Source organism: Momordica charantia (genome assembly GCF_013281855.1).
Source record: "Momordica charantia cultivar OHB3-1 chromosome 5 unlocalized genomic scaffold, Mcharantia_2.0 BLBB01000005.1, whole genome shotgun sequence".
NCBI lineage: Eukaryota > Viridiplantae > Streptophyta > Magnoliopsida > Cucurbitales > Cucurbitaceae > Momordica > Momordica charantia.
The window spans coordinates 377,931-405,512 of record NW_028275163.1 but is presented as its reverse complement, the minus strand read 5'-3'; the positions used below and the strand labels follow the sequence as shown (position 1 = coordinate 405,512).

At 34.9% G+C, this 27,582-nt stretch overlaps 4 protein-coding genes across 8 annotated transcripts; 2 read left to right on the top strand and 2 right to left on the bottom strand.

Annotated features, from left to right (window-relative positions):
• Nucleotides 1-7,695: 7,695 nt before the first annotated feature.
• Nucleotides 7,696-13,038, bottom strand: LIF2 (RNA-binding (RRM/RBD/RNP motifs) family protein). Of its 2 annotated transcripts, none has more exons than XM_088124014.1 (9): nt 12,811-13,038; nt 11,548-11,995; nt 11,336-11,452; nt 11,038-11,178; nt 10,774-10,950; nt 9,130-9,337; nt 8,506-8,672; nt 8,211-8,296; nt 7,696-8,131 (listed from the first exon to the last, which is right to left on the bottom strand). In XM_088124014.1, the coding sequence occupies exons 2-9, from the start codon at nt 11,932-11,934 to the stop codon at nt 7,987-7,989; spliced, it is 1,428 nt and encodes a 475-aa protein (XP_087980140.1). In that variant the 5' UTR covers nt 11,935-11,995; nt 12,811-13,038; the 3' UTR covers nt 7,696-7,986. The 2 variants fall into 2 exon arrangements, with proteins under 2 accessions (XP_087980140.1, XP_087980141.1); XM_088124015.1 differs by having other exon boundaries at nt 11,548-11,936.
• A 1,458-nt stretch (nt 13,039-14,496) lies between these two features.
• LOC111014876 (Tetratricopeptide repeat (TPR)-like superfamily protein) lies at nt 14,497-17,236 on the top strand. Of its 2 annotated transcripts, none has more exons than XM_022289748.2 (2): nt 14,497-14,873; nt 14,993-17,236. In XM_022289748.2, the coding sequence occupies exon 2, from the start codon at nt 15,010-15,012 to the stop codon at nt 16,876-16,878; it is 1,869 nt and encodes a 622-aa protein (XP_022145440.1). In that variant the 5' UTR covers nt 14,497-14,873; nt 14,993-15,009; the 3' UTR covers nt 16,879-17,236. The 2 variants fall into 2 exon arrangements, with proteins under 2 accessions (XP_022145440.1, XP_022145432.1); XM_022289740.2 differs by having other exon boundaries at nt 14,498-14,877.
• A 256-nt stretch (nt 17,237-17,492) lies between these two features.
• Nucleotides 17,493-19,702, top strand: LOC111014908 (uncharacterized). Of its 3 annotated transcripts, XM_088124178.1 has the most exons (5): nt 17,493-17,683; nt 17,783-17,863; nt 18,000-18,132; nt 18,381-18,671; nt 18,784-19,702. In XM_088124178.1, the coding sequence occupies exons 3-5, from the start codon at nt 18,025-18,027 to the stop codon at nt 19,372-19,374; spliced, it is 990 nt and encodes a 329-aa protein (XP_087980304.1). In that variant the 5' UTR covers nt 17,493-17,683; nt 17,783-17,863; nt 18,000-18,024; the 3' UTR covers nt 19,375-19,702. The 3 variants fall into 3 exon arrangements, with proteins under 3 accessions (XP_087980304.1, XP_022145471.1, XP_087980303.1); XM_022289779.2 differs by lacking the exon at nt 17,783-17,863; XM_088124177.1 differs by having other exon boundaries at nt 17,783-18,132.
• Nucleotides 19,703-20,095: 393 nt separating this feature from the next.
• On the bottom strand, nt 20,096-27,278 carry LOC111014899 (uncharacterized). The gene is made up of 6 exons (XM_022289766.2): nt 27,045-27,278; nt 25,629-26,084; nt 24,208-24,518; nt 24,065-24,121; nt 21,116-21,525; nt 20,096-20,608 (listed from the first exon to the last, which is right to left on the bottom strand). Exons 2-6 carry the CDS (start codon nt 26,030-26,032, stop codon nt 20,324-20,326), a joined length of 1,467 nt encoding a protein of 488 aa, XP_022145458.1. The 5' UTR covers nt 26,033-26,084; nt 27,045-27,278; the 3' UTR covers nt 20,096-20,323.
• Between the last annotated feature and the right edge of the window lie 304 nt (nt 27,279-27,582).

Below are 27,582 nucleotides of genomic sequence, written 5' to 3'. Positions count from 1 at the left end.
TATGACTGATCATCTTAATTACAGAGATACAATATATTTATAGTTTACGAAGAAATATTTTGCTGCCACTTACCAATATTTACATACTCGTGAGTCGTGACAAAAACAATATTTATAAACATATATGATTTTCATCTCTCTTTGACAATATATATCTCCAATTCTGGTTTAAGTTCGAAGGTGGATATGATATCAATAAAAATATGTGAAATAATGAACTTTGTTAATAGTATTGTTTTTAGATAACGATATTAATGATAAAAACTACGTAAAATTACAATTTAAAGTTTAGAGACATACCATTGAAATTTTCTTAAATAGAGACTAAAGAAAGACAATCCTAAAAATTTATAGGACCTAAATTGATATACTTTTCTTCTTCTTATTATTTTTGGTGAAATTTTGCTTCTTCGTTGAATACTTTTTTCGTGTTATAAATAATTATCTTAACATATATAAAGACTTGGAAAAGATTATCGTGGTTCAAAACTTAATGTTATTAATATTTATGGATTTCATTTCAAAACTAATTAACAATGGAAGGAGTAGCCCTCAAGATCAGGACTATTTTAGCTTTGACTCAGATCGGATCCCATTTTTGGACCGGATGCTCATTTTAGCATTTTAGACTTTAATATCATATTAACATTTATGAGATTTCATATAAAAAATAATTGGCAATGAGAGGAGTAATTCAGGTCTATTTTAAACTTTTATAAAATCTCTTCTTTCAACGTTGAGATTGAGAAGTTTATTCCAGAAACATCAACAATATGTACTAAAAAAAGGAAAACATCAACAATATCGGCCCATATATGGAGGTGGAATTCTTTGCAAGTTATTGAATAAAGAAAATTCTATTAAACTATTTTGACAAAAAACCATTTTATGTTTGACTTTTAATTCATTCCATACAATTATAAAATTCTGCATAAAAGAAACTCATCTCTCTTCCATTTTTCAAATATCGGTGTACAAATTGTGTACTTCCTTATTCATTTCTTCTCATTTTCATATTGGGAAGAATTATGAAACCGGATCCGTACACACATATATGCATGTGATGGGAGGAAAGGGGAATACTGTTCAACAATTATGAACAGGTCAAGAGTACGACTAAAATCCCACGTTGATAGAAATCAAAGAGATACACAAGTTTAAAATTAAAAATTGATTGCAGCACAAGTAATTTAAGGTAAAATTATAATTCAACAAAGATTTTTTGTCAGTACAATGTGTGGGGAGTGAGGGGAGTGAGTATTTGAACTCACCGACTTTTTTGGTCGGAGATTGATACCTTAATCAATTTAACTATGCTCAGGCTATTGGCAATCATAAACTTAAATCAAAACTAAAAGTGACAATAACCGTCATAGATGGCTCATTGGTCCAAAAGGGTTGAATGGGTTCAAACTGTATGATGGCTACCCTACCTTAGAAATTAGTAATTTCTATGTGTTTCTCGAAGGTCCGGGTAATCCCGGACACTCACGGATATAAAAAAAAACTAAAAAAGAAATAGAATTGAAGCAAAATGATGTAAACTCAGCATCAAGAGACTTTTCACATTGGTTAATCCCCCTCTACTCTCTGTTACGTGCAATGAAAGGCAAATAAAAGAAGCACAACAAATCAAACCCCGACTCCTATATAAACCCACTCACCCCAAACAAAAATAATCACAAGAGCGAGCTTCACAAGCAGAGGAAGAAAGCAAAAGAGAAATCAATCACAGCCAAGGATGTCGACTACTTGCATAGGTACACAATTATAAAATGATTCATAATTTTTAGATTTAATGTGACAAATTTAACATGTGATGGATATATGAGATGAATATATAGTAATCAAAAAATGAATTAATGTTGTTTATAGGAAAGAGTTCGTGGCCAGAATTGGTGGGTATATCAGGAAATGAAGCAGAGAGGATTATTGAGAAGGAGAATGCTTTGGTTGATGCTATAATTGTTGCAGAAGGCTCCAATGTGACTACTGACTTCAGGTGCGACAGGGTCTGGGTCTGGGTGAGCAAGACCACAGGCACTGTCACTAGGACTCCTTTCATTGGTTAATTACCCCTCCTACAAACAATAATAATCATGCCATACATTTGTTGTTCTTTTTCTTTTTTTATATACAAACACATTATTCATGTTGTCCATCCATCCTACGACACATGAATTTATGAATAAGGATGTTTGTATCGTGTGTTGTCTACTTGTCTCTTTGTTGTTATGGCATGTACCATGTAATTTCATTTCCTTCAATAATATATCCATTTCTCTAGTTTCCTATCTATATTTTGTTTAAGGATTCCTATATTAAAATATTTAATAATATCTAACAAGGGTTATAATGTATATTTTGGAATATTAATATGGTATCATAGTTCAAAAGTTCAAACGAACATCAACATCCAATTAAAAAAAATGAAATCTAGTCAAGATTAGTAAGTCCAAAAGAATCCGACGGTACTCTCTAGTTCACACAACAGAAAGTAGTAGTTCATCCTTGCTCCATGAGAAGCCTAACTGGCATTTGCCCCTACGCAAGGTAATTACTTAATTATGTCTCTTTGGATCCATTAATTACATTTTAAGTGATCATTTTAAAGTTTGGTTGATTCTACTGCATCCAAAAATAATTCTACAAAAATTTAAATTACCATAAAGATGATTCTAAACTAATTATAATTTAATCACTTTTGGAGAATTCAACTCTCTAAATTGTTTTTGGAAAAAAGAATGATTTTAAATATTCAATCCCTAGTTATTTTAAAAATGATTTTTATTGGTGGCTAAGCACTCTACATTTTTAAAAGAACGCTTTTGGCGCCCCTCCAAAAAATCACTTACAAATCATGCCAACTATACTCTTAACCTTATACCATTAGAAGTATGATATAGCTATCAATCTAAGCATAATTTAATTTAATTTGTTAAGATATTAGCGATTTTTTTTATAAATTGAACCTTTCAATTTTCACCTAAGGTTTATAATGTTATATATACTTTTTAAAAGAAACAGTTTACAGGGCGCAAAAATGCACCTTTTGAAATAATTAGAGCCTATAATTGATTAAAAAAACCGGTTAAACTTCAATCACTTTAAAAAGAAATAATGAAGTAAATATGACATTAAATAGATTATATATATATAATGCACAATTCTACCGTGACAAGATAAAAGTTTAAAACTTATTTTAATATCTAATTTTCACATTTGTTGTTTTTTTTTATTCTTATACTTTCAAGTGCTCTCTCTTGATTTTCAAATTTTCATTAATACATATTTTTTCTGCTGCCTATAAATTTTCCTATTCTATTTCATAGAAATTTTTTTTAGACATAAATTATATTCAAAAATTGATATTACAAACACAATAAATGTAATTTAAAATAAAATTAGGCATGTCACACAAGATTTTTTTCAGTGTGTAAAGTTGAAAAAAACAAAGCACAATATTTTTTTTAAACTAAGAAATTGCGCGATTATCTTTTATTGACCATCATTAAATTTTTGACGAGTAGGAGAGAGAATTATAAAATAAAAAAAATAACAAATACAATTTTTCTTTTTGAAAAAATTAAAATGCTGTCAAATTTTTGTTAATGGTCAAATAAAAAAAATGTTAAGCGGGAAGCACTAACTATGTTTTATATATATACATATTTTAGTACAACATGTGGGGGTGGGAGATCAAATTCATAATTTCTAAGCTATGCTTGTTTTTAACGACTATGGTTTATATTTAAATATATATATATGAGAAGTAAAAAAGAAATAGGTATTATTATGTGTTTGTGATACAAAGTCTTGGTCCAACCTAAAAATTCGTAATGTGACTTTTAATAAAGTGAGAAAAATTAATTAAGATCTGTATAGACTAACGAACCAATAGAGAGTTTTGAAGTCGAACATGTATGAAAGGCAGGAGGTTGAAGAGAAGCTGGATCGATATGGGATCAGTTCATTTTTCAATATTATCTTACGTGCAAAAAAGAAACAACAAAAAAGTCAAATTAAAGCAGCCCCACAAAAGTCAAACTCACAGTCCTATAAAAACCCACTTCCCTGTTACAAAAACGAGCACAGAGCACAGATCTGGAGAAGAGAGAAAACAAAGACACAAATCGAAAAACATGTCTCAGCAATGCAAAGGTAAAAAGAGCATAAATATCAATGACGTAGTTGGTTTCGAAGAGGAGTCGATTCAAATATATTACAAACGTTTGTTAGATCGTTTATCTTTTTAATGCGAGATTTTTAATATTGTCCATTTTTTTTAAGGCAAGAGTTCATGGCTGGAGCCAGTCGGTCGACAGGGAAAGGATGCTGAGAAAATTATCGAGAAGGAGAATCCTCTGGTGAATGCTGTAATTGTTGATGAAGGTTCATCTGTACTTTTAGACTTTAGGTGTGATTGGGTTTGGGTTTGGGTTGATAAAAAGACGGGCATCGTTACAAGAACTCCTTTCATTGGTTAAATCTTAAAAAACTATGTGTTGAAATTAATGTTCCTGTTCTTCCATTTATATATCTCCTTGTTGTAATGTAACATCAAGTACTTATGAATAAGATGTTGTTTATGTAATGGGTTTCTTGTAATAAATTTAATTTGGTATTTTATGTAATACTTCCTTATGTCCATTTCTTTATTTCCTTCCTTTATTTGTTTATTATAAATTTACGTGAGAATGACTTAAATATATTTTTTAATTTTTATTATTGTCGCGGCATAAAGGGCTTGTCGAGTCTTCCTTGGGAGGGTAATAGAAATACACTATAACAAGTTTATCTTTTCTTTTTCTAGTAAAACAATATAATATAAAAACAAAAAGGTGATTTGCACGAATTTAAATTTAAACACTTCCATTAGAAACTTATGGGTCAATTAATAAAATTTAAAAAGCATGGTCTCTTCTCTTTATTAATTTTCATTTGTAAAATTAAGTAGAGTAAGGTTGGTTAAAGATCTCATATTGATAAAACAAGAGATCTAACAAGTGTTTATAATATAAGTGGATTACTCCTCTCATTGTAAATTAGTTTTGATGTGTAATCTCATAAATATTGATATGGTATCAGAGTCCAAAACGTTCAAACGAGCACCCAATCCAGCCAATTAATTTTAAGATAAAACTCATGAATATTGATAAGGTTTGATATTATAAAAATAACAAAATTTATTATACAAATAACTACAATTTATTAATATTTACAACGTACTAATAAAACATATCAATTTGAGTATAATTCATAATGGTTAAGACATTGATGTATTCTATAGTATTCGATAACACATAAAGATTAAGCACGCAACCTACATTTTGAATATGTAGTCTAAGAAAAAAAAGGTAAACTATAAAACTAATTAACTACTATATATTATCAACCTATTGAACTATAATTATGGTAAAATAAGGAGAGATAGTGTAATAAAAAAAAAAAGAAAATAATTAACCAATAATGGGAATTCTAGTAACAAAGCCATTTTTATTGACCCAAATCCAAACCCTATCACACCTATAATCTGTGGTCACGAAATTTCCTTCTTGAACAATCTTAGCATTTGTCCATGGCTGCTCTCTCTCAATCCTCTCCTCCGCCACCTTCCCCAGTTTTCCGACCAGCTCCGGCCACGAAGTTTTACCTTATAATTATTTCCAAAAGATACAAAAAAAAAAAACCATATATATATATATATATATATATATATATCAGCAAAAATTAATGTTGAAAAAAACCAAACAACAATCTTAAAAGAATAATATGGCTTCAGTAATTACCTTCACACAAAGACATGTCCTTAAATTATATGATTATGATCTCTGTCCTGCAGGAAGAGCCTTTCTGGTGGAGATTTTCCTTGGTGTTCTTTTGAAGCTGAAGTTGTGAATTAATGTAGAGTAGAGCAAGATATATAATTAATGGGATGATTTTTTATATTTATGTTTTGTTGTTTTTGGAGTGTCGTGTCGTGTGTCTTTGGTTTTCTTCTCTTGTTGTGTTGTGTTGGAACTTGACTTTATAGCTTGTTTTGCCTCAGCTAATTCTTTTAAAATATAATCAACCATTTTAATTAACTACACTTATATTTTTAAATTATCAATACAGACAAAAAAAAATCCAACCTAACCCTATCCCTTTTAGTTCTATATTGATAACTTTTGCTTATATAGTCGAGTTATCTTAGTTGGCATTATCATCTCTTCGTTCAAAGTTTATCAAACGTCCTTGCTACTACTAAGTAATAGATTGATAAAAATTTAATGTGTGATAATTGTTATTTCAATCTAAGATCACAACGCTTTTTTCTAATTTTTAGCACATATTTTTAGTCTATGAATGAGATACGTACACTAATACCTTACCTTAATATACAGCAAAAAAAGGGAAAATGAAAAACTTTCTTATACAGCATGGAACAAACTCATCAAATTGGTACAACCGCATAATATAATAATGCATATCCTCTAATTTACAATAAGAGAAAAATTCAAAATTCAACTTTCCTAAAATCTAAATAAATCTTTTCCCCCAAACACAAAGCTTTGACCTAAAAAATATGTAATATAATTTATCCTTCAAGAAAATGAATGAATCTTGAAAGCAACTGAGGTACCGAAATATTATATACATATGATAATTAACTCATTAAACAAAGCTTGACAATAATAATAATAATACCCTAGTATTTAGTTCCAAATTATATTGTTGAAATCGTTTATTAGTTTATTTATGTACAAATAAAAGAAGAATACGACTATGTAGTATGTAGTCATTTATTAATTGAGTTTGTCAATGCATGAGATGCGTGATCACTTAATCTAAATTATATTAATTATTATGAAATTTCAAAAGTCATCCACCTATAGTTTTTTAATTATGTCATTAATAAAATAATAACATTGATAGTTATGTGGCAAAATATGAACGGAAGTAGTATGGAATCAATTTAAACCTATTATGAGTATTTAAGTAATGTTTTTGCAACGCTGTTAGTAAATTTAATCTTTCCAATATTATGTGTGCTCATGTTATAGAAGTAATCTACTCAAGTAGGCCTTCCTGAAGTAGTTTCTAAATCATTTTTATTCAAAAAAGAAAAAAGAAAAAAGAAGTTCTTAATCGTTTGAAAACGTTTTCTATTTTGGTGTTCTTTTTTACAATGTCTTTGAATGGAGCTTCACTTTTTTGGCATTTGGTTTGGGTTTTAGTGGCTGATTGAGGGATTTTTGTTTGTTTATGCAGGAACCTGGAAAATGGATCATGAGACGTAAATGAAGAAACCACTTGGAGATCAAGATGCAGAGTAGGGCAGTTTCTAAGCACACATAAATTAGGGATTCAAACATAACTGACCCTAGTTTTGGAAAATATTTACCAAAATATCAAAATAGACTTCTTAAACAGTAACAGCAAACCCTAAAGTAATAATCTACAAGCAAATTTACAGCATAGCATTTTTCTTTTTCCTCTGTTCCATTTGGGCTAAGGTTTCAACTCACTCTTGCAAGGCAGGCAAAATAACCAAACAAATCAAGCCTAAAACAACAGGAACAGAGAGAAGGGAAAATAAGCAGAAAGCATATGCTTAGCAAAAGAGAGATGAACAAAAATGAAGTTGTCCTCTACTCTACCAGTGATGACACGTCACATCATGATTCACACCTTGGAAAAGAACACCAAAAATGGGAGCGAGAACAGAAGCTTTAAAAATTGAGTAGAACTTTTAACTGCATTCTTTGGTACACAGAATTTTCTCCGTTTAACTCTAAGCTAATAAGAATTGCCACAAAAGCAATCATCCTCCAATTTATCCTAAATAAGGATCTCAATGCAATATTTTCGGCCATTCAAAACCTCTCTGCTCTCTCTTATGTTGTTCGGTTTCTTTTACATTCTTTCTGAGTGGGGGTTTTTTTGTTATTTCCTGTGATTAGCCTAATGTCTGGTGACACAATTGTCTTCAGTTCTTTACCACTAATAGGGTCGATACCTTCTACCACGGCTGACTTCATCACCACTGCTACTACCTCCTGAACGACCTGTTGCTCCCCCACCTGAGCCATTGCTCCTCTCACTTCTTCGAGATCGAGGAGGTGGCATCGATACTCCGGGTTGCTGACTGCATCCACATGTGAATATATATAAATTACTATCTTATATGCAAACAAATTTCAAGTCTAGTAAGAGTGAAATCTTACAGAACGTAACCAATTCGACCATCTGGTAAAACCATTGGTACCATCTGCATTCCGGCTGGCATTGGCCCCCTACCATAAATCATTGGCTGTTCATGCAAGAAAATCCATGAGATTAATGTGGGGGGGGGGGGGGGGGGGGAGAGAGAGAGGTGAAGGGGGAAAAAAAAGGGGGCCAAATCTTCCTTTCTTTACTTTATTTTCTCTTTGGGAGATAAACTCAACTGAAATTCTGCAGATGAATCTGGACCCTAAATAATTATTTTCTGAAAGGTAAGAAGAAAAATGGTCACATTACCTGATGGAAGCCAGCAGTAACACCATACCCACCTAAGGAACCGTATGGATTTCCACCATATCCACCGTGAAGAAGATGGTTTGGATGACTCCCAGATATATGGGAATAGGCCCCATCAGATTTTTTATCACTTTGAGGCTTAGCAAGGACAACCTCCAACACTTGGCCTGCAGATCAACATCTCTGAAGATTATTCTTTTGGTTAAAAGAAAAAGGTTCAGATAAAGCATTTCTGGATCCCCCCTCCTATCACCCTTTTTTCCCTTCATAGAACACAATCAAATACAGTATATCTATTTGGACAACTTGGCTACTTCTGAATTCTGATTCATCCTACTTTATTTTTAAATGTTGGAGACATATACTAAATGAAATTTCATCCATAAGTTGAGCACATTGTCCAATTTAGTAAATAGAGAGAAAACGCTGCTAAGAGCTATCAGAATTAGAGTGGCCGCCCAATAAGCAAGTTCTGTCTGCAACCTAATTTGATTATCCATGCACACATCAAGGAACACAAATAGTAGTCTAAGATATTTCGAACGTTTTTCTGTTAAGAAATGATGTGTTGTGCATTTGAGATATAATATTACACGTGATACTCTAAGGATAGAAAAACAAAACCTTCAATTTCATATTTCTCTGTCTCTTTAACAGCCTTCAATGCACTTGACCTCTCAGCATAATGGATGAATGCAAAATCCCGTTTACTATTCCCACCTTTTCCAGGTGGCATATTCACTTTTGTTACTTCCCCATGCTGCTGAAACAGTTCTTTCAATTGCTCAGTAGTAGTGTTCTCAGGTATATTTTTCACATAAAGAGCCTTCACCTGCGATGCATATAATTTGGTAGGAACTATGATAACTTGATAATTTGGTAAGTCGCTCTTTTAAATATCTTCCTTTAAATCTGGAAACTAAATTGTATTTCAAATTGTAACTCAATTCCTTCAAGTTCATACACAACCATAAATATAATTGATGACAATCAGTCAAAAGGTTTCAAAGATGGAAACAATTGGAAACAAGAAGCTAATTTAACGGTCAAGTACTGAACTCAATGCTCACACGTTCACCAAGGATACACATCATATGTTAGCTGGAGAGAGATTTCCAGAAGCGACAAACCTGCTGAAGATCCCTGATAACCCAAAATGAACATTTTTTGGAAAAAAAAATATATATAACCATGGAGAACCCACCCCTCTATCTAATCAACAAAAAGAACATTCCCTCCATCTGCTCTTGGGTTAAGCACAGGCACAAAAGAAAGAAAGCAAAAGTAAAACCAACGGCTCATAAATAAGAGCCCGTTCAATAGCATTTTGTTTTTATTTTATTTTCTAATCTAAAGAATGAACTACGAAATCACATAGCAAAGACCTAAAACACAATATCTGTCATTCATCACTAAATATATCCCCATCTTCATTTTCCCCATCATTGAACATATAACTATTCATATTTTCATCTTTATTCAGTCTTATTTCTATGTTCCTCTAAATTTTATGGCAGAGAGAGACATGCTTCAGTGAGAAGGTTGAAAAAATGAGGACAGAAACTTTTTGTTTAAGTTTTCCTTTCTTTCCTTCATTTAACCATCATCTATTTAAAATAAAAATAAAAATAAAAACATCACGCTTAGGTGAGGTGAAATGCGCACTTCGAATAAGGCAAGGCACCTGACCTAGCCTAAGCAGTAAGCACAGCAGCACAGACTTTATTGGGCTTTTGAAACAGTGCACCAAAATTTAAATGAAATCTGTTTTCAGCTCAACATTTGACATTGGGTTTTAATTGGCGTATTGGTAAATACAAGGGTTAGTAGTTACAAATGATAGTAAGAATTCTACGGAGTTCGTCAGTGGCCACTGGCCAGCTAGAGATCAGTGGGGTGAGTCAGGCTACCTTGTGAGGATTTTGTAGTGAACTTAGCTCAAAGAGAAATCTAAGCAATTAGTTTCCTCAAAATTACCAAGATGACTATCTTTCTACTCACATTACTCGTTCATTGTTCATTTGGTCAAATCAATATTATTTTGTGGGTCAAATACCTTGTTGCCATCACTTATTCAGTTATTGAAATTGAAGAAATCAAATAGCATGACATGTGAATTTCTCTGCCTAAGAACTGTTTCAGTTCTCTCTTTTTAACCTCCGTACCACACATTTATTAACCAAATTCCAGTTGATATGAAATTTCAAGGCAATTGAAAAATGCCACGCAAATCCCAGATAATTTTTTCCAATGATGACGACTCAATACCTGAGCAGCGGCAGAATTATCAGGCGTACTTTTTGGGTCAGCCCAACTAACAGTTGGGGAATTTCCATCCAGCTTAAAATTCACACTGGACATTTTCTGCCTTGAATAATCAGCACATGCATTGTTATAATACAGAACAAATGCAAAGCCACGGTTTCTGCTTGGGTTCTGAGGATCCTGCAATTGATTATACAGAAGAAAGAATATAAAGCCTTAATAACTATAAATTTCTAGAGAATATGATGTATAAATCTGCAACTTCACCTTAATAAGCTCAATGTTTTCAACGCCAGGACCAACCCCTTCAATAAGTCCCTTAAACTCATCCTCTGTCCAACTTTTTGGGATATTACCGATAAATAATCTGTGTTTAGAATCAGACAGAGAACACCTTATCGTTTTACCCTGTAGTGTGAAGCATAAACTAAAATCACATTTAAATTTATTGGTGATGGATATCTGAGAAAAAAAAAGAACAATAAAAAAAAAGCAGCTTTGATGCTGCTGAAAAAGGGTAAAGTAAATATAAGGACATCAAAGTTTAAAGAGGTCCCAGAACTACCTTGACTTCTTTACTATGCAAATGCTCAATAGCCTTTTGTGCAGCCTCTTTGGTTTTAAACGATATAAAAGCATAACCTTTGCTTTCACCAGAATCTCTGTCCTTAATTATCCTTATCTGCAAAACAATTATATTACCAAAACATAGCTCTAAAATTGAAGGCCCAGAGAAAGAAAGAGAGGGCACGAGAGAAAATAAACAACGCTCCAGACCTCAAATATTTCACCTAGTGATTCACACAAGTCTCTCAAATCTTCTTCTAAAACATCCCGTGAAAGTCCACCGATAAAAACTTCAGATCCGTGGGGAGGAAGCGCAAGAAGCTGAGCGTGCTTCTCTAGGTCATCTTCATCTAACAAAGAAGCAGACTTTTCTCTATTTTCTATAGATTCTATAGATACGTTATCTCTACCATCTTCTGTGTTGGTCCCAACTTGAGGCTCTTCACGTACTTCTCCAACATCCTCTTCTGGATGTTCGCTGTCTCTCCTATCTACTCCATCCTCATCTACATGTTCTTCCACATCATCATCCATCTCTTCCATGTAATTGTCCTCTTCAAGATCCACCCGCTCCTCAACTTCCGAACCATCTGCCATGACTGCTTCACGTTACAGATATTGTCATTCAACAAACAAACTTGATAAGCACCAAAATCACCTGTAATGTAGCAAATGCATTTAACAAATCTAAAAATTCATCACTTAAGTTCTTGAATATGGGTATGGGGGTATCACTAACTAACAAAAGGTAAATGAAACAAGATGAACATGATCAAAACGAAAACATGCAACTTCAGTTCGTGTGATGATATCTAGAAGCAACATTACATGGAATCCAGATCTTGTTTTTATAGGTAAGAATTAGAAGATTAAATAACATTAAAGTGAATTCCATAGTGCTTGATCTAAGATGATGAAATTCTAAAAACTAAATGAACGACCAGAGGAAAGGAAATATGATGTCTGCCTACGGGACTAATAAGACAAAATCTATCCTTTTATATACCCTGAACATAAACCTAACTCATGTCCCGTCGACCACTGTGCTCCGTCTCAGAGATATCCTAACACACAAAATAATTAAAACATGGCCTCGGAGATGCAAATCGGACCAACCGAATACAACTAGGAAACAGCTCACTTTTTCAATAAACGAATCTCAGAATCATATAGCAAGAGACAAAGAGAGAAAATGGGGATTGCAAAAAATACCAAACCCTATTGGAACATACACACCTAGGTGAATGTAACATCAAATAGAAACACAAATAAATAGGATAAATCTTGCGAACATGCACATTACGAGGCAGCAAAAGAAAACATCACTGCTGGCAATTTCAGCTGAAAGTAAAAAATCAAACGAATCCAGTAGCACATCTAGGCACTTTTGATACTGCAAAGTGAAGACTCCCGATGTTGAAAGGAAAAGAAAGAAAACGCGAATAAATCACAGTGAAAGTCTGCACGGCATACCAGTGAAGTAGAAAATCGAGGGGATAGAAGAATTGGAATCTGGGTACAGTTATCGGCGAGTCTTGTTTCTGTGGGTTGGTTTCTTCCTTTTCGAGGCTGAGAGAAAAAGGGAGAATCACGGCTGCGTTAAATGAAAATCCATCTGAACAACTTCTTCCGAGTCGGGCCTTCGCTTGCAGAAGACGATGCCTCTGAGTCTGGGCTGAAACCACGAGGGCTTCAAGCGGATGGGCTAAACTGGTCAAAGTAACAAATCCCCCATGCATCGATACGTCGTCGTCTTCTAACTCTCTTTTGCCGATTTGTTCTGCCAAATGTCCAAAAAGCCCTTTATACCAAAAATAGCTCTTCGATTCTTCTTGATAAAGTTGCTTTCTAAATGCGTGCCTTGTGCAAATGTGTAATTAACTTTACTAATTACATAGGAAAAAAGTTATAAATTTTAGGATCAATTGGGCAATAAATTTATTATTTTTTTAAATTATGCTTATTTTGTAAGTGCTCTCTAACAATTACAAATTACATCGTTGTGCACATAACTTTTTATTTATTTATTTTCTATAGATTTTATTAAAATTTGATCAAAATTTTAAGGGTACGTTTTAGATGGATACCAACAAATAAAATTTCTGAGGAAGAAACAAAATTTTAAATGACAATAAAATAGACGCAATGTACGTTAAATGTACAAATAAATGGTTTTTTATAGTTAAAAAAAAACTTTTTGTCACAGGTCAAATTTCCAAAAGAATAATGTAGGTAAACTATATAACTAAATGAGTAAGTTTGTAGGTTGCCTTTTACTTTACAAAGACTAGTATATAAGTATAACCTAGGAACCAGTTTTTAGAACCTGATCAAAGTTTTAGATTAAAGATCATTTTCTATAATTAATATAGAATTTTGTAATTCAATATTTTATATATGGTATTTCATTAATAAACATTCAAAGACGGTGAACTAGAGGGAAATTACAAAACTTTTAGTATTTTATATAGGCTTTTTGAGTTGCAACAAACTAAAGGAGATTGCTCCCTCTCCTCCTTCATTCCGCCTTTGGACTTATTGATCTTTGTTCAGCCACCTTTATTGGTCGAGATACATGCCTTCATATAAGCAGAGCCAACCAATAAAGATCTCAACGACCGACCTCATAAAGGGCATGATCAACGTACCACACTTCGCTACTCTTAACCATTTTTCCAACAACATGCTACAATTTACGGAGCGATCGTAACTATTAAGCAAGTAATGTCGGCCGGTCAAAACCTATAAATTGAGAGTTATGTTTCATTTCTTAGGTACGCGAGTCTATTCTCTCTTTGAGTAATAGATCATCATACTTAGATTGACTTGAATGTCAAAACCTTTTATCTCTCTATGCAGCTTCTAAGCATTCGTTGACTATTCTAATCCGAACTTCAAGCCGAGTAATGAAATTCTCATTAGAGATCCTAAAAGCAAAATTCTTGCACCTATGACAAGTAAAAACCAACAAAAGATTTAAACTTGAAATAGCTTATTATCCACGTGCTAAAAATATTTTAAGATGATATTAAATTAATAGCATAAGCCTATAGGCTATATAGGACACAAAATTTAAAGTTTTGAAAAACTTTTTAAATTACCACATGAGATAGATAGGTTAGAGACTAATTTGAAGTTTGAAATACTTATAATTTATTTGAAGAAAATGTAGAACAATTATTTATTAGTTCACTTTTGCGGGTACAAATTTCATAACAATTATAAATATTCCATCCCCTCCATATTTCTCTCACATATTTGTAAAACGGTGGTGTTTCTATCACGAAAGCTAACATGTCGATAGGAAACGAAACGATGCTTCAATCGAAAGTGTAACTTTTGTTTTGGCGGAGCAAATTACTTGCTTCAGTGTTTACGATTTCATCGGGAGACTGTAGAGGACACGAGATCAAGTCTTCAGACTTCAGAGTGGCGTGCCTATATACCCAAGCCGGAAGTTTCCACGCTCACTGGAGCCTATTTTGCCACTTCCGGCTGTAATTGTCGGCCAATATAACTCGCCTTCTCTCAACTTGGTCGGTAAGCGATCGCCATTTTCGTTTCTGCTCTGCTTTTCTCACAGAACTTTCCACAAACACTTGCTGCTCATAATTTTTTTTCTGAGGATGTGCCAAGTATGACTTGATCTCTGCAGGTTGTTTCTAGCTAGCTATGTGGGATGGAAGAATGAGATCAAAGCTTTCTTCATTGTCGGTTCTGGGTCGTACGTATTTCAGTTGGTATTCTGTTAAATCCACCCAACTCGTTGAGCTCGGAGCTCTTACCAGTCCTACCATGGCCTCTGATTTTAGTTCGAGGCCTACTCGAATTCAAACTGTCGATGCTGCTACTCCAACGAATCCCAATTTTCGGGCTCTTTTCTCTTCTGGCTTTTGTTCTTGTTCGTATATTTCCCCAAGCTCCAAACGCGATATATTGAACGCCCCTTCGGAAGAATCGAGTCAACATGTTGCCAATGATGATCAAGTTAGCGGCGATGACAACGACAATGGAGAAGAATATGAAGAGGACGTGAACATTAAGCAATTGAGCATCACTGACGAGGGTGTCATACGAGATGTGGATGCGATTGTGGATATATTACGTGGGTTTGGGGATGTAAATCGAATTCAAGTGAAAAATAAGCTGGAGCATTGCCGTATTAAGGTCTCAGAGGAGTTGGTAGTAGCAGTACTTTCTCGGGTTCGCAATGATTGGGAAGCAGCGTTCACTTTTTTTGTTTGGGCTAGTAAGCAGCCTGGCTATGCCCATTCAGTGCGTGAATATCATTCTATGATTTCAATTCTTGGGAAAATGAGAAAGTTTGACACGGCCTGGGCCTTGATTGATGAGATGAGAGGAGGGGCGACGGGCTCTTCTCTAGTGACTCCTCAAACTCTTCTTATTATGATTAGAAAATACTGTGCTGTTCATGATGTTGGCAAAGCTATAAATACCTTCCATGCTCATAAAAAATTTGGGTTTAACGTTGGACTTGAGGAATTTCAAAACCTTCTCTCTGCCCTTTGCCGCTACAAAAATGTGAAAGATGCAGAATATTTACTCTTTTGCAACAAAGATGTCTTCCCATTTAACACGAAGAGCTTCAATATTATCCTCAATGGATGGTGTAATATAATTGGTAGTCTTCGTGATGCAGAGAGAATTTGGAAGGAGATGACGCAAAGGGGTATCAGTCATGATGCTGTCTCATATGCAAGTATCATTTCTTGTTACTCGAAAGCTCGCCACCTTTATAAGGTGCTCAGGCTTTTTGACAATATGAAGCAAATGAAAATTGAACCTGATAGGAAAGTTTACAATGCAGTCATTCATGCTCTTGCCAAAGGTGGGCTTCTGAAAGAAGCTTCCCATCTCATAAAATGCATGGAAGAGAAGGGTATTATTGCAGATGTTGTTACTTATAACTCAGTTATCAAGCCTCTATGCAAGGCCCGGAAATTTGATGAAGCTAGAGCAGTTTTTGAGGAGCTGTTGCAGCGGGGGCTTTTCCCAACAATTCAGACTTATCACGCCTTCTTGAGATTCTTGAGGACTGAGGAAGAAATATTTGAGCTATTGGAGAGGATGAGAAGAATGGGGTGCAATCCAACTACTGATACCTACATAATGTTGATCAGAAAATTTTGCAGATGGCGCCAGCTTGATAATGTTTCCAAAATATGGCGTGAAATGAGTGAAAGTGGAATCAGTCCTGATCGCAGCTCTTATATTGTGCTAATACATGGTCTCTTCTTGAATGGAAAATTAGAAGATGCATACAAATACTATTTGGAAATGAAGGAAAAGGAGTTACTTCCTGAACCAAAGATAGATGAGGTACTTCAAGCTTGGCTTGCTGGTAAGCCCATGATTCAAGGCTATACGAACGGTTTATCAGAGAACCAATCAGATTGTTCTGGGGAAGGCAAGAACTCCAGATCGCTCCCCAAGAAAATTGATCAGAAAATTGATTTTCGCCGACAACCTGAGGTTAGAAGGGTTTCAAGAGCAAGTGGATTTTCATTTTGGAAGCAGTAGGATTCTGTAGTATGTCTTATCACATCAACCTTCAGGATCAAATTGCTTGTTGGGTCCTTCAGGCGCATGACATCAACCGTTCATCTGAGGTTCAACATGCCTTTAACCTCTCACTCCTCCGTCTCAAAAATGGTCTTTTCCTCAGTTACACAATCAATTCTTTTATGTAGTACTTCAAGTGCGGACAGGCCATTGATAACAGAAGATGTAACCTTTGACCACCACTTCTTTATCTTATTTGGTCTCAACTTTATCTTTTACATTGCCTCAGATTAAATTGAACCCATCATTATGTTTTGTAAATTTATGGTATTTCTTATGCCTCTTTATAGTAAGAGATGAAACCATTTACCACCAACCACTACTTTTTTGGTCTCGAGTAACTTTATCTTCTTGCTAGGATTCTTATCTAGAAATGGGTCAAAACAAAATCACCAATATGCTGCCTTGTAAGATCAAGGTGATGTATGGTCAATTCGTATGATTGTACCTTTTAGTTTGTTTCACTTCACTTCCATAAAGAGTTTAGGAGCTAAATTAAAATATTTTGAAAGTTGAGTGGTAAAAGGTGAATTACTAAAATAGAATATTTTAATATTTAAACACTGAAAAAAAAAAGCAGGAAAGAAAAAGACCTCAATTGCAAAAAAAACGCAAATCCTAGAAGGCAAGGAAATTGAAGGATCGAGCAAAACCAGCAAAGGCCAACTCCATTGAGATCCGGCTATCCACTCAAACTCTTTGGGAATCTAAAAGAAAGTCTGGTGAAATCTTCTTCTGCTTCTGTCGTCGTTCGAATTTCATGGTGAGTGCACACTCTCGTTGGTTTGCTCTCGAGCAACCGATATATCTTGCTTCCTCATTTTTTTCTGGCTTGAGATTGATTTTCTGTTTATCTTTTTAGATTACCCATTTGTGTGCGTTTCCTAGAAATTCTTCGTCTCTTTCGTGTGGCAATTACAGTGCTTAGTTGCAAGAATTTGACGTACGACGGTAGTTTATGCATTCGGAAAGGATAGATTTTGACAATCTCGGGATCTCCCCGTGTGAGATTAATGATAAACGAATGATTATTGACGAAGATTTCGCTTCTTTGTGTTTCTTTTGTTAATCCAATCAAGCTGATTCATTTCGGACAACCTCTTGATGGGTCGTTGGAGCGGAATTTTAAAGGTTCCACTGCATCCCAAGAGCCAGAAGTTTTATCGAGTTGGAGCATCAATCTGCCTTTCCCCAAATTCCAAAACATTGACTGTAAGTTCTCGATGCTTGAAATGCAACTGTATTGTGGCGTTCCATGATATGCATCCCTATATATAATGGTCTCGCCTTCATGTGGATCTTATAATCTCGTTGATTTCAGATGAAGGAAATATTAGATGCTATTTTCCTTGAAAAAGTTTACCTTGCAAATTCTGAAGTATTCATCTTCCTTTAGGAAAACAGCCATCTTTCTCCTCAATCGGGTCTTTAACTTCTAATTAATATGTGAACGGCAATAGGTTCCTTCCGCAAATGTCATCTTCTTCAATGGAGATCGGGTTGAAGGGACAGGTAATCCAGTGATCGAGAGACTGTCTGATCTACAGAAAATAGCTGAAATTTTAGTTTCGAAATTCGGAGACTCCACTAATGCATGGGTTGTCGAGGCTTCTGATTTCAATGGGACCTTTGCTGTGTATAAAGACTTTATACCTTATCTGAATCGATGGGGAGAACCAAAATCATATATTCCAAATGGGTTTCCTGCTTCAGTGTCAACCGTTTCACTTTTGGGAAGTTGCTACAATGAGGTAGGCACAGAAAGGCCATTGATAAAGTAGCCGTTCTTAATCATACAGTCCGAATGAGTTTACTGGTTCTGATTTTGATATGGACTTATGCAATCACCTGTGGGTTTGGCAGGTAAAGAAGATGATTTCCAGGGGAAAACAAGGTTCACAGTCGAGCACCATATCCACACTGTGCTGCAGTCTACCCAAAACAATCATTCTTGGATTCAGCAAGGGAGGTACTGTAGTTAACCAACTAGTTGCTGAACTTGGCTCGTCAGAATTCATGGCTGTTGACAATCTTCCTCATTCTAAGCAATCAGCCGGTGTTGAATGTTCTAACCTCGAAGGGATTCAGTTCATACCTACTACAGAACGTGGCTTTTTGAAAAGCATGACAGAGATTCATTATGTGGATGTTGGATTGAACACCCATGGTGCATACCTCACAGACCACGAGGTGATTAAAAGAATCTCCAGTAGCCTTGTTCAGGATCAGGAGTCGAGAGGAGTCCGTTTCATTCTTCACGGTACTCCTAGGCAATGGTGTGACAGCAGAAGAGTTTGGATACGCCATGAGAAGGAAAAAATGTTAAGTTTGCTTGAATCAGAAGCTCGGAGAAGTGGGGGAAAGTTGCAGGTTTGTGAGAAATTTTGTTTTGCTGATAGCCCTCCAAACATGCAGATGCATTTTGAAATAATCGAAAAGTTGGAGGTTTGCTGATCGATCTGTCATCAGGTCTCTGAAAATCAAGAGTTTTGGAGACGATCATGTAGATAATCAACAAAATTTTGCTGGAGCGGAAGCCTTTAAATGTAATATGTTCCTTCTTAAAATGAAGAATAGTTGCGAGAACGTTTCTCTGAACCATCGATGTAGAGAACATGTTTTGCACTTAAGCTTCATTGTTGTGCTCTTTGTACTATGGTTCTAGAAGATATATTCAGTGAGATGAGAATAGAAAACTGAATTGTAAATAGACGAGGTCCAGTTACTGAAGTAACTTCTGCCATTATTTGTTAAATGTAATGACTACATATTTCTTCTTTGATTCCAAGTGTACACAACATGTTAATTTTTACAAATAATAAACCCATCACCCAAACAAATATTAATACTTTTTTGTGATTCAAGCGTAATCTTGACCCATAACTCACATTTAGTTATTTAAAACCATGAGAAAAACATTGCTTTTATAGATTTCTTTACTTTCCTACTTGCTAGTCGCTTGAAATTCTCAATATCTTCTGTAATCATCTTTAAAAAAACAATTCTATGGAATATAACTCATTTTCTAAAATGAATGTCAAAATCATCCTAATGAAGAAATTAGGTTAAGGGAGGAAAAACACCTCAGAATTGATCTGAAAGAAGAATCAAGGCTTCGAACTTATAAAAACATTGGCTGAATCCAATTATGATTTAGAACTTAGAGACGTAGAAATTTTGAGTTTATAACCTCTCATTTCAACCACTGCGGTCTAATGCTATCTTTATATTAACATAATTAATGAATATTTGCAGCATATACAAATAATCGAGTTGATATGTGCAGATAAGAGCATGACATGAAAAATATACAGTAGAACAAGAACAAGAACCATTAACAATTTCTAACCTCCATCATCCACATAAGAAGCAAAATAACCATCTTCTAGTCCCATTTATCCAGCTAACCTGTTGCTTTCTGATTCCGCTTACTTGAACCTGTTTTTCGCCTTCCCCGCTTTTTTGTTTTCTTTGATGGATTGGGTTTGGCAGCAGAAAGCGGTTTTGTATCGTGTTGCAAGTTGGGCTCAGTGTTCTTTGAGGCTAAGTCAGCTTCAGAAACTGCAGCTGGAGGAATGGTTTTCTGCTCCTCCAATTCCTGAGGCTGTTCAATAGACTGACCTTTAACCTCTTCGGAAAGTTGCAACTCTTCCTTGACTGCACAATTTTGCATCTGAACTTTCCGAGTCTGCAAAAATACAAGTGAGTTTCAATATTTACAACTAATATATTTTAAATATAATCTAATAGTTGCAACCAATAACCATATCAAAAAATCATTTCAGTACGAGTCCCCAGTCTGACCATCACAATTCAAGGAACGTTAATGTCACCCCAAAAAAAAAAATGTTTTCACTCTGTAAATATCTTCATTTTCTCAACAAAAATGAGTTATACGATGAATAAATGATGAGCAACACACTGGTACTGGCACACTACTCTGATAGAGGATCAAGTCATCAAACAGAATATACATAAGATAATGAAAACTCCAAACATCAGTGTAAGGATTACAATGACAAGAATGTCATATAGATAGTAGAGGAAATGGGAACAGAATGGTATATAAATTGTAGAGGAAAGCCTACCTACACATCCACAATTGTACAGTGAGAAGATAATAATCCATAATTGGCAACATTTCTATGATTTAAGGGTTAAGATATTGCATATAGAAGTAGTAGAGGAAACTTACACTTCCACAATCAGCACTCTGAATCATATCAGGAAGTAGAATGACCTCTCCGTGATTTTTATTTGCGCTTTCAGGCATAAGTACATCTCCAAACGCATGCTCAGATATGTGTTGTGATGCTTCATGCAAAGACCTTACTAAGGCATCATTTCCATCTTCAGGTGAAGAGGGATCATCGCTTGATTCAAGAAAGTTTAGCTGATTGATTGAAGCAAACTTCATGGGATTTTCGTTCACCACCTTGTCAATTCTGTTCTTCAACATGTGAACTTTTGACTGCACAGCTTCAATTTTTAGAAAGATGTCTTCCAAAATGTTATCGTTACCTCCCAACATAGAAGGTTCCCATCCTTCCGTTGCATTTGTCCCAAAGTAATTGATGTCATAACGTCTCATATTCTTCGTCTTGTCTGTAGATATCAAAGCAGACAATCAATGGCCTATTGACTATTGTAAGCCAAGAGCTCTTCAAATACGAATAAAAGTTTTTTTAAACTTAGTCCTATAAAATGGGCTATTCTTTTAGTTATCAAAAATATAATTATTTAACAATTATATTGATAAAAACAGAAAGAAGAATAATAATTAACTATGACTGCAACCAACATGACTCGTGAATCTATCTCTAATTAGCATGATAAAAGAATGCATGTTAATAGAGGAATTCCAAAGTGTACACCGTGAAGCACCTAGTCGTTCCAAATACTAGATTTATCATCAAAAGTTCTTCAATTCCTTTCCAACCAAATTCTCAAAGAGATGTCTTCACAACTCTTATCTTGATATGGTTTTAGCTTTTCTTCTGAAAGGAATGCGTTAGGAATATCAGTGGAAAAATATTGGGGATATTATTTGTACATTAAGAGGTCATGTTTGCCACTAGACATTAGTCAGAAGGCATGCTGAATTTTGAGGATAGTTTTCTTGGGAAAGTCCAAGCATCCCGAAGTGTTTGGGATAGGTATGGCAATTTTTTTCCTCATATTTTCCTGTTAATTTCCATTGCAAGATTGGGTTCCTATCAGAACGTCCACACACTGATTGTCCAACAAGATCATTAGCAATCTTCACCTTCGGTAAGCCCTTAATAGGTATTTACTAAGGGCTTCACATGTACGGGGTTAATTCCTAGACTTGCTAACCCTCGTAAGATAGTATCACTCTGTTGGTTGAGTCAGCAGCTGTCAAGAATACTCACCAAGTTTGCTTATTGCTCCAATTCTCTATCATTTTAAGTTCTTCTGAAAAAACACTCCATCCCCCTTCAATAGGATTCTGAGAATCTTTCACCAAAAAGGTCTCCAAACTAGCCATTTGGAAGAATCTAGGGAATCACACCTTATTAGTACAGTAATCAACAAGTCCTCCCAAAAGACAGTAACATCACCCATTGCCCACTCACCTCAGCCTCGCTTAGGCTTGCTGCATCCAAAATAAACATTTAGGGACTGCTCTGTCTCTGTCTCTGTCTCTCTCTCTCTTTTGTGAAGAGACCACTCTCTTTGATAATGAAAATTTAATTTTCTTATCAAAAAAACTTTTTTCCACTAATCCCATTATTGATAGTAGGAAACGAGTAAATCATTCCAATGCAGTATTTGCTTGCTACAATAGAAAGCCACAAGGAAAATAAGTTGTAATAAAAGCAACACGTCTATTTCGAAAGAAACAATATTCTTTCTGAGGTTTCTCAAGCCCAAGCTGCCTACATCAATGTGGAGAGCAGTGTGCCACTTATTATTTTTCCTTTCAATAATATTCGCATCTACATTCAGGTTCTTGAAAAGGGACAATAAATAAAAGGGATGCTGAAGCCTTCTATCTATCTTAGCTTATGCAGGTTCCTTTAGTTTCTACCATCAGATTCCAATTTTCACCAGATTGCCTCCCAAGGGCTTCTTCCTATGTAGGTTAGTTGCCAAACAGCAGCAACGCACTAAACTCTAGTTGCCTAAGCTAGAACTTCCTCACTATCCTCGTTGATTCCAGCAAACAATCTATTTGGAAAGAGTAGATTTCCCTAGTGAAAATTATGTGGCACGTGATGTTCCTTTCATCACCCAAGTGCAATACTTGTGAAGCCCATGGTAGACACCTATTAAGGACTCACCGAAGGCGAATATTGCTAATGATCTTGTTGGACAAGCATTGTGTGGGCATTCTGATAGGAACCCAATCTTGCAATGGAAATTAACAGGAAACATACACAACTGTCATATTAAAGATCGTCAAAATATACTATGCCACATTGATAAGTCAGGTTCTATCAGACTTGAGTCTCTCTTCAATTAGCAGTCTGGTCTGTAAATATTATTTAATCAATCTCATGATGAAGTTTGATAAGGACATTCTAATCTTACCATCTTGCTGGCCTGGTTCTCTCTTTGCAGGTCCCAATTGTAAGAAAGTAAATCATTTTTCTTATGGTGTTCTTATTCTCTTGACCTATGAAGGCTTCTTTTTAATATCTTTGGCTTCAAAATGGTTTGCCCTAGAACTCCAAATAATTTCTGTATTGAGTGAGACTCTTGTGGCCATCCCAGAAAAAGAAAGGCTGATTTTATAGCTCAATTTTATTAAAAATGTTGTCGGAGAGAAATAGGAGAATTTTTCAAGGGATCAACAGATTATAAGGAAATAATTGAGAGGTTAAAATTTTTGTTACTTTCACACGATTGTTGCAAGTTTATGGGTATCAACAAGGTCAAACCCACATATGGATGTAAAAACAATGGGTAATAATATCACGTACCCTAAGAAAAATGATATTGTAAGCTTTTCATCATAAAATATTAAGTATATAATTCATTCAACCAACAGTAGAAGACTTAAAATAGCTTTCCTCACTCGGCCAGTTATTGATCTGCAGAAAAGTCCTACTCAGCCATATGTACAATTTAACGGAGTTAACCAAACTACCAAAGTAATGTTATGATCAACTTGACTTACCTAGTTTAAGAAAAGTATCTTCCAAAGCCATGTCGTCAGCAAGAGACCTCTTCTTCTCTGGAATAACAAAAGAAGACTACAATGTCAAAGAGGGAGACGCTAGAAAAAAATGTCTTGCATAGAAATAGTTGAGGACTTGATACCATAATAGGAGAATAGATTATGGTGTCCCATATATGAAGCTACGTCAGTTGTCTCTTCAGTTTTCTTCCTTCTCTTTCTTTTCATAACCCTGTGTCTTTGAGTGTGACTTGAGAATCCTATTGACTTCACGTCAAAACCTTCCATTGAGAAGTTTCCGTAGACGGACTGCTTTCTTTGATCATATAATGCAAGTTCTCTATCATATTTGAACGCTTGAGACTGAAGTTTCTTAATTTGCAGTTCTAACCATCTACAGCGCCACATAAGGGGACTTATAAACTTTCTCCAATGAACTGTCAACTTTTTCTTCCTATAAAGTAAGATGCATAAATAAATACGTGAATATCATATGAAGTTGAGGAATAAAAACATATTCGAGGAAACTTGATTGTATTGAGTAACAAAATTTTTGGCTTGTTCTTGAAATGTTGACCATGCAAGGTGAAGACTAACATGTTTAGGAATAGGCATGTGCACCCTAACACAAGGTTCAAAACTCGACCAAGTTAAATAAGATCTGTTGAGTTGTATCTGTCCTAGACGACTTTTACATATTTCTAAAGATTACAAACTTTAAAAAGACCAGATTCAACCCAGCCTGATTTCACTTAACTCGACATGACTTAGCATTGGATATATCAACCAAGCCAATGATAAGATGACCAATAAAACATGACTCAGATATGATATTTGTAATCTTCTCTATGTTAATTATAGTTTCATTTGACATAATTGACATCTTCTTAGTATACTATAATGGTTTTCCATAATTTTACATTTCATTAAATTGTATTGTAGTGAAGCTATGGAGCGATTCTTTTGATTGTTAGCAAGGATCTTTATTTTAATAACAGACTTCATGCTATGTTTTATGAAGACTCCTAGCAGCAACTAAATGCTACTGTCCCCTTATAACATACTGAACCAAATGACTATACTACACAGAACTTCCCTTTCATAACCCTCTTAGAATAAGTATGCAATATGTGGACCTATCATACTCAATTAGAGGAGTAAGTACAATGATTGAGCTCAAAATTTCAAGCATCAGAATTCAATACAAGCGACTATCACTATTATTCTTCGGGTGTTAGGTTAGACAATGCTATTTACTTAGCTTCTGATAGAAATTCACTTGCAAAATATTTCAGATATACGAGACACATTCTAGCTGAAAATTAGAGGAGGTGAGAAGGCTGTACAAGATTCTTTCTGTGTGATCAATGTAAATCTGAAAGGCAAACTTGAATTTGACATGATTCTAGTGCAAGAAGCAAAGGAAAAAGGACAAATGGTCCAGTCTCTTACGGATGGTATATGAAATTCAGTTTTCGAATTGTTTATTAACTTATAAAGAAAAGGTAGCAAAAAGCACATATAAATGCAGTAGAAGGGAAATAAAAGGAACAGATACATGTACCTAGGAAACACTTCTCTGTATCCATTGGACATGCGCCGCAAGTTATCACCACCATATAATTGGGATTCAACTTCTTCGTCATCCAATAACAAGCCATAATCTGTCCCAGATACAGTATCTCCAAACGAGCTTGAATTTTCAGTTGAAACATTGCATTCCCCATTAGGACCTTCATCACAATTATCTGAACACCCAATAACATCAAGCTCCATATTGTCACTTCCATCTAACATGACAGTTCGTCCAACAGATATAGCTTCCATGTCAAGAATTTTGTCCTGACAACTACTTGCACTCTGCAAAAAGTTATTTTTTTCCTCCTGAGCAGCATTTTTGTCCTCCATACCCCTCGAAACCTCCATCAAAGCTTCCTCCTTCACTTTAGGCACAATCTCAGGTCCCATGCCTAAAAAAGCCCAAATTGAGGCACTCTTTCGTGCAATCAAGTAATACCATCTAGAAAAATGAACAGCATCAGAATGCAACACACGTACACCAATACGTATCCACAGCTTATTACAAATACCTAAAGTACACAAAAAATTATACGCTTTCCAAATGTGAATAGAACAAAGGAAAATTTAAATTGGAGGTCCGTGAACTCATTGTTAATAACCTATATCTGTTTTCCACATGAAAATTTTATTTATAGCTTGAAAATACAGAAAGATGGAATTCACTGAAGAATTCATTTTGGGGACAAAATAGTAACTCATCATTGCTTGTTTGGAATCGATGAACATGACAGATAGAAAGAATTAACCGCACTATTATTCTTTCTTCTCAAAAAGGAAAGGGAAAAGAAAGTAAATCATAAGGGTCTGTCCCGTCAGAATCACCAGAATCATCAAAGAACCCTCCATAACCACTTGCATTCCAGAAATAAAAATATTTGAAATACCTAGAAATGCATAGACTATGTTGTAAAAAATGACAGGGCCCTCTCAGTGAACGATAGCACAAAACACAAAAGCCTCCGGGAGCAAAATCGCAAATGAAAATAGTGGGTAAAGAAAATAATTTCACCAATATGAGAAGTGGGAAGGGAAAAATAACAACTACCATTACACTCCGATCAAAAACAGTATTCAAAAAAAGAAATAACAGTCCACGTAAGCTGAAAAGGAAAACTTCAAAAACGATTTATCGCCACTGAGGTTCTTCAACAGATTGCATATCCCGTTTCCATGAAGAAATTTTCAAAAATAACTAGAAAAAAGAAACGTATTGTTAATTGAATTTCTTGAGCATCCAAATAACAAAATTTCGGAAAATCAGAATAGTGCAATATTGACTTTACTTATACCTTCAATTTATTACTTTCAACAGCAAAGAAAAAGGACCCTCTTCCTAGTTCTCACTTCTGAATGAGTGAAGGAAAAACCCATCTGGGTTTCAGATTTGAAAAGGACCAACCTGGGTTTTGGGGGTCAATTGACTCAAGCTGTTCTTCTGCTTGTACTCGTCGATCAGCGAGCGAATCGAAGGGCGACGCAGACTCGCGACCTCCGGCCGATGAGTGGCTGAAGTCAGATCCGGTTAACTCAACGGAAAAGGAAAGAAAAGAGGAGGAAAGTGAACGGAATTCCGCGAAAACTGTAGTCAGGACGTGGGAAAAAATTACGCTAGAACAAAACAGCAACACCGCCAATTTTGCTTTCATTATATAGTTTTATGATACATAGACTGGACCCCATCATGCATTAATCATGGGGTCCACCGTCCGGTATTTTCACATGATTTTTCATTCGTGAATGATTATGATTTGTTTGGTTACAAGGTCCAAATTAAACCTACCAGGGATCCAGAACAAACTCATTCCGATTATGAAGCTAAATTGCTGGGTATCTCTGTTAAAATTCCAATTTTGCCACTCTCTTCTTAGATCAAACGAAAAGAATTTTATTGTTGTTGATGTACTAAAGAAAACGGTTGTTTATTGTTAGACATCATC

Bases quoted from the DNA above. Each gene is read 5' to 3' on its own strand.
- LIF2 (XM_088124014.1), bottom strand. From the start codon at position 11,934: ATGGCAGATGGTTCGGAAGTTGAGGAGCGGGTGGATCTTGAAGAGGAC. The intron at 10,951-11,037 runs GTGAAGTTGCAG...AATCAATTGCAG, and splicing joins AAAACATTGAGCTTATTAAG to GATCCTCAGAACCCAAGCAG. The intron at 9,338-10,773 runs GTATTGAGTCGT...TATGCATCGCAG, and splicing joins ATAATTCTGCCGCTGCTCAG to GTGAAGGCTCTTTATGTGAA.
- LOC111014876 (XM_022289748.2), top strand. From the start codon at position 15,010: ATGTGGGATGGAAGAATGAGATCAAAGCTTTCTTCATTGTCGGTTCTG.
- LOC111014908 (XM_022289779.2), top strand. From the start codon at position 18,025: ATGGGTCGTTGGAGCGGAATTTTAAAGGTTCCACTGCATCCCAAGAGC. The intron at 18,133-18,380 runs GTAAGTTCTCGA...GAACGGCAATAG, and splicing joins CAAATTCCAAAACATTGACT to GTTCCTTCCGCAAATGTCAT. The intron at 18,672-18,783 runs GTAGGCACAGAA...TGGGTTTGGCAG, and splicing joins TGGGAAGTTGCTACAATGAG to GTAAAGAAGATGATTTCCAG.
- LOC111014899 (XM_022289766.2), bottom strand. From the start codon at position 26,032: ATGGGACCTGAGATTGTGCCTAAAGTGAAGGAGGAAGCTTTGATGGAG. The intron at 24,122-24,207 runs GTATCAAGTCCT...TTGTTATTCCAG, and splicing joins TAATCTATTCTCCTATTATG to AGAAGAAGAGGTCTCTTGCT. The intron at 21,526-24,064 runs GTAAGTCAAGTT...TGATATCTACAG, and splicing joins AGATACTTTTCTTAAACTAG to ACAAGACGAAGAATATGAGA.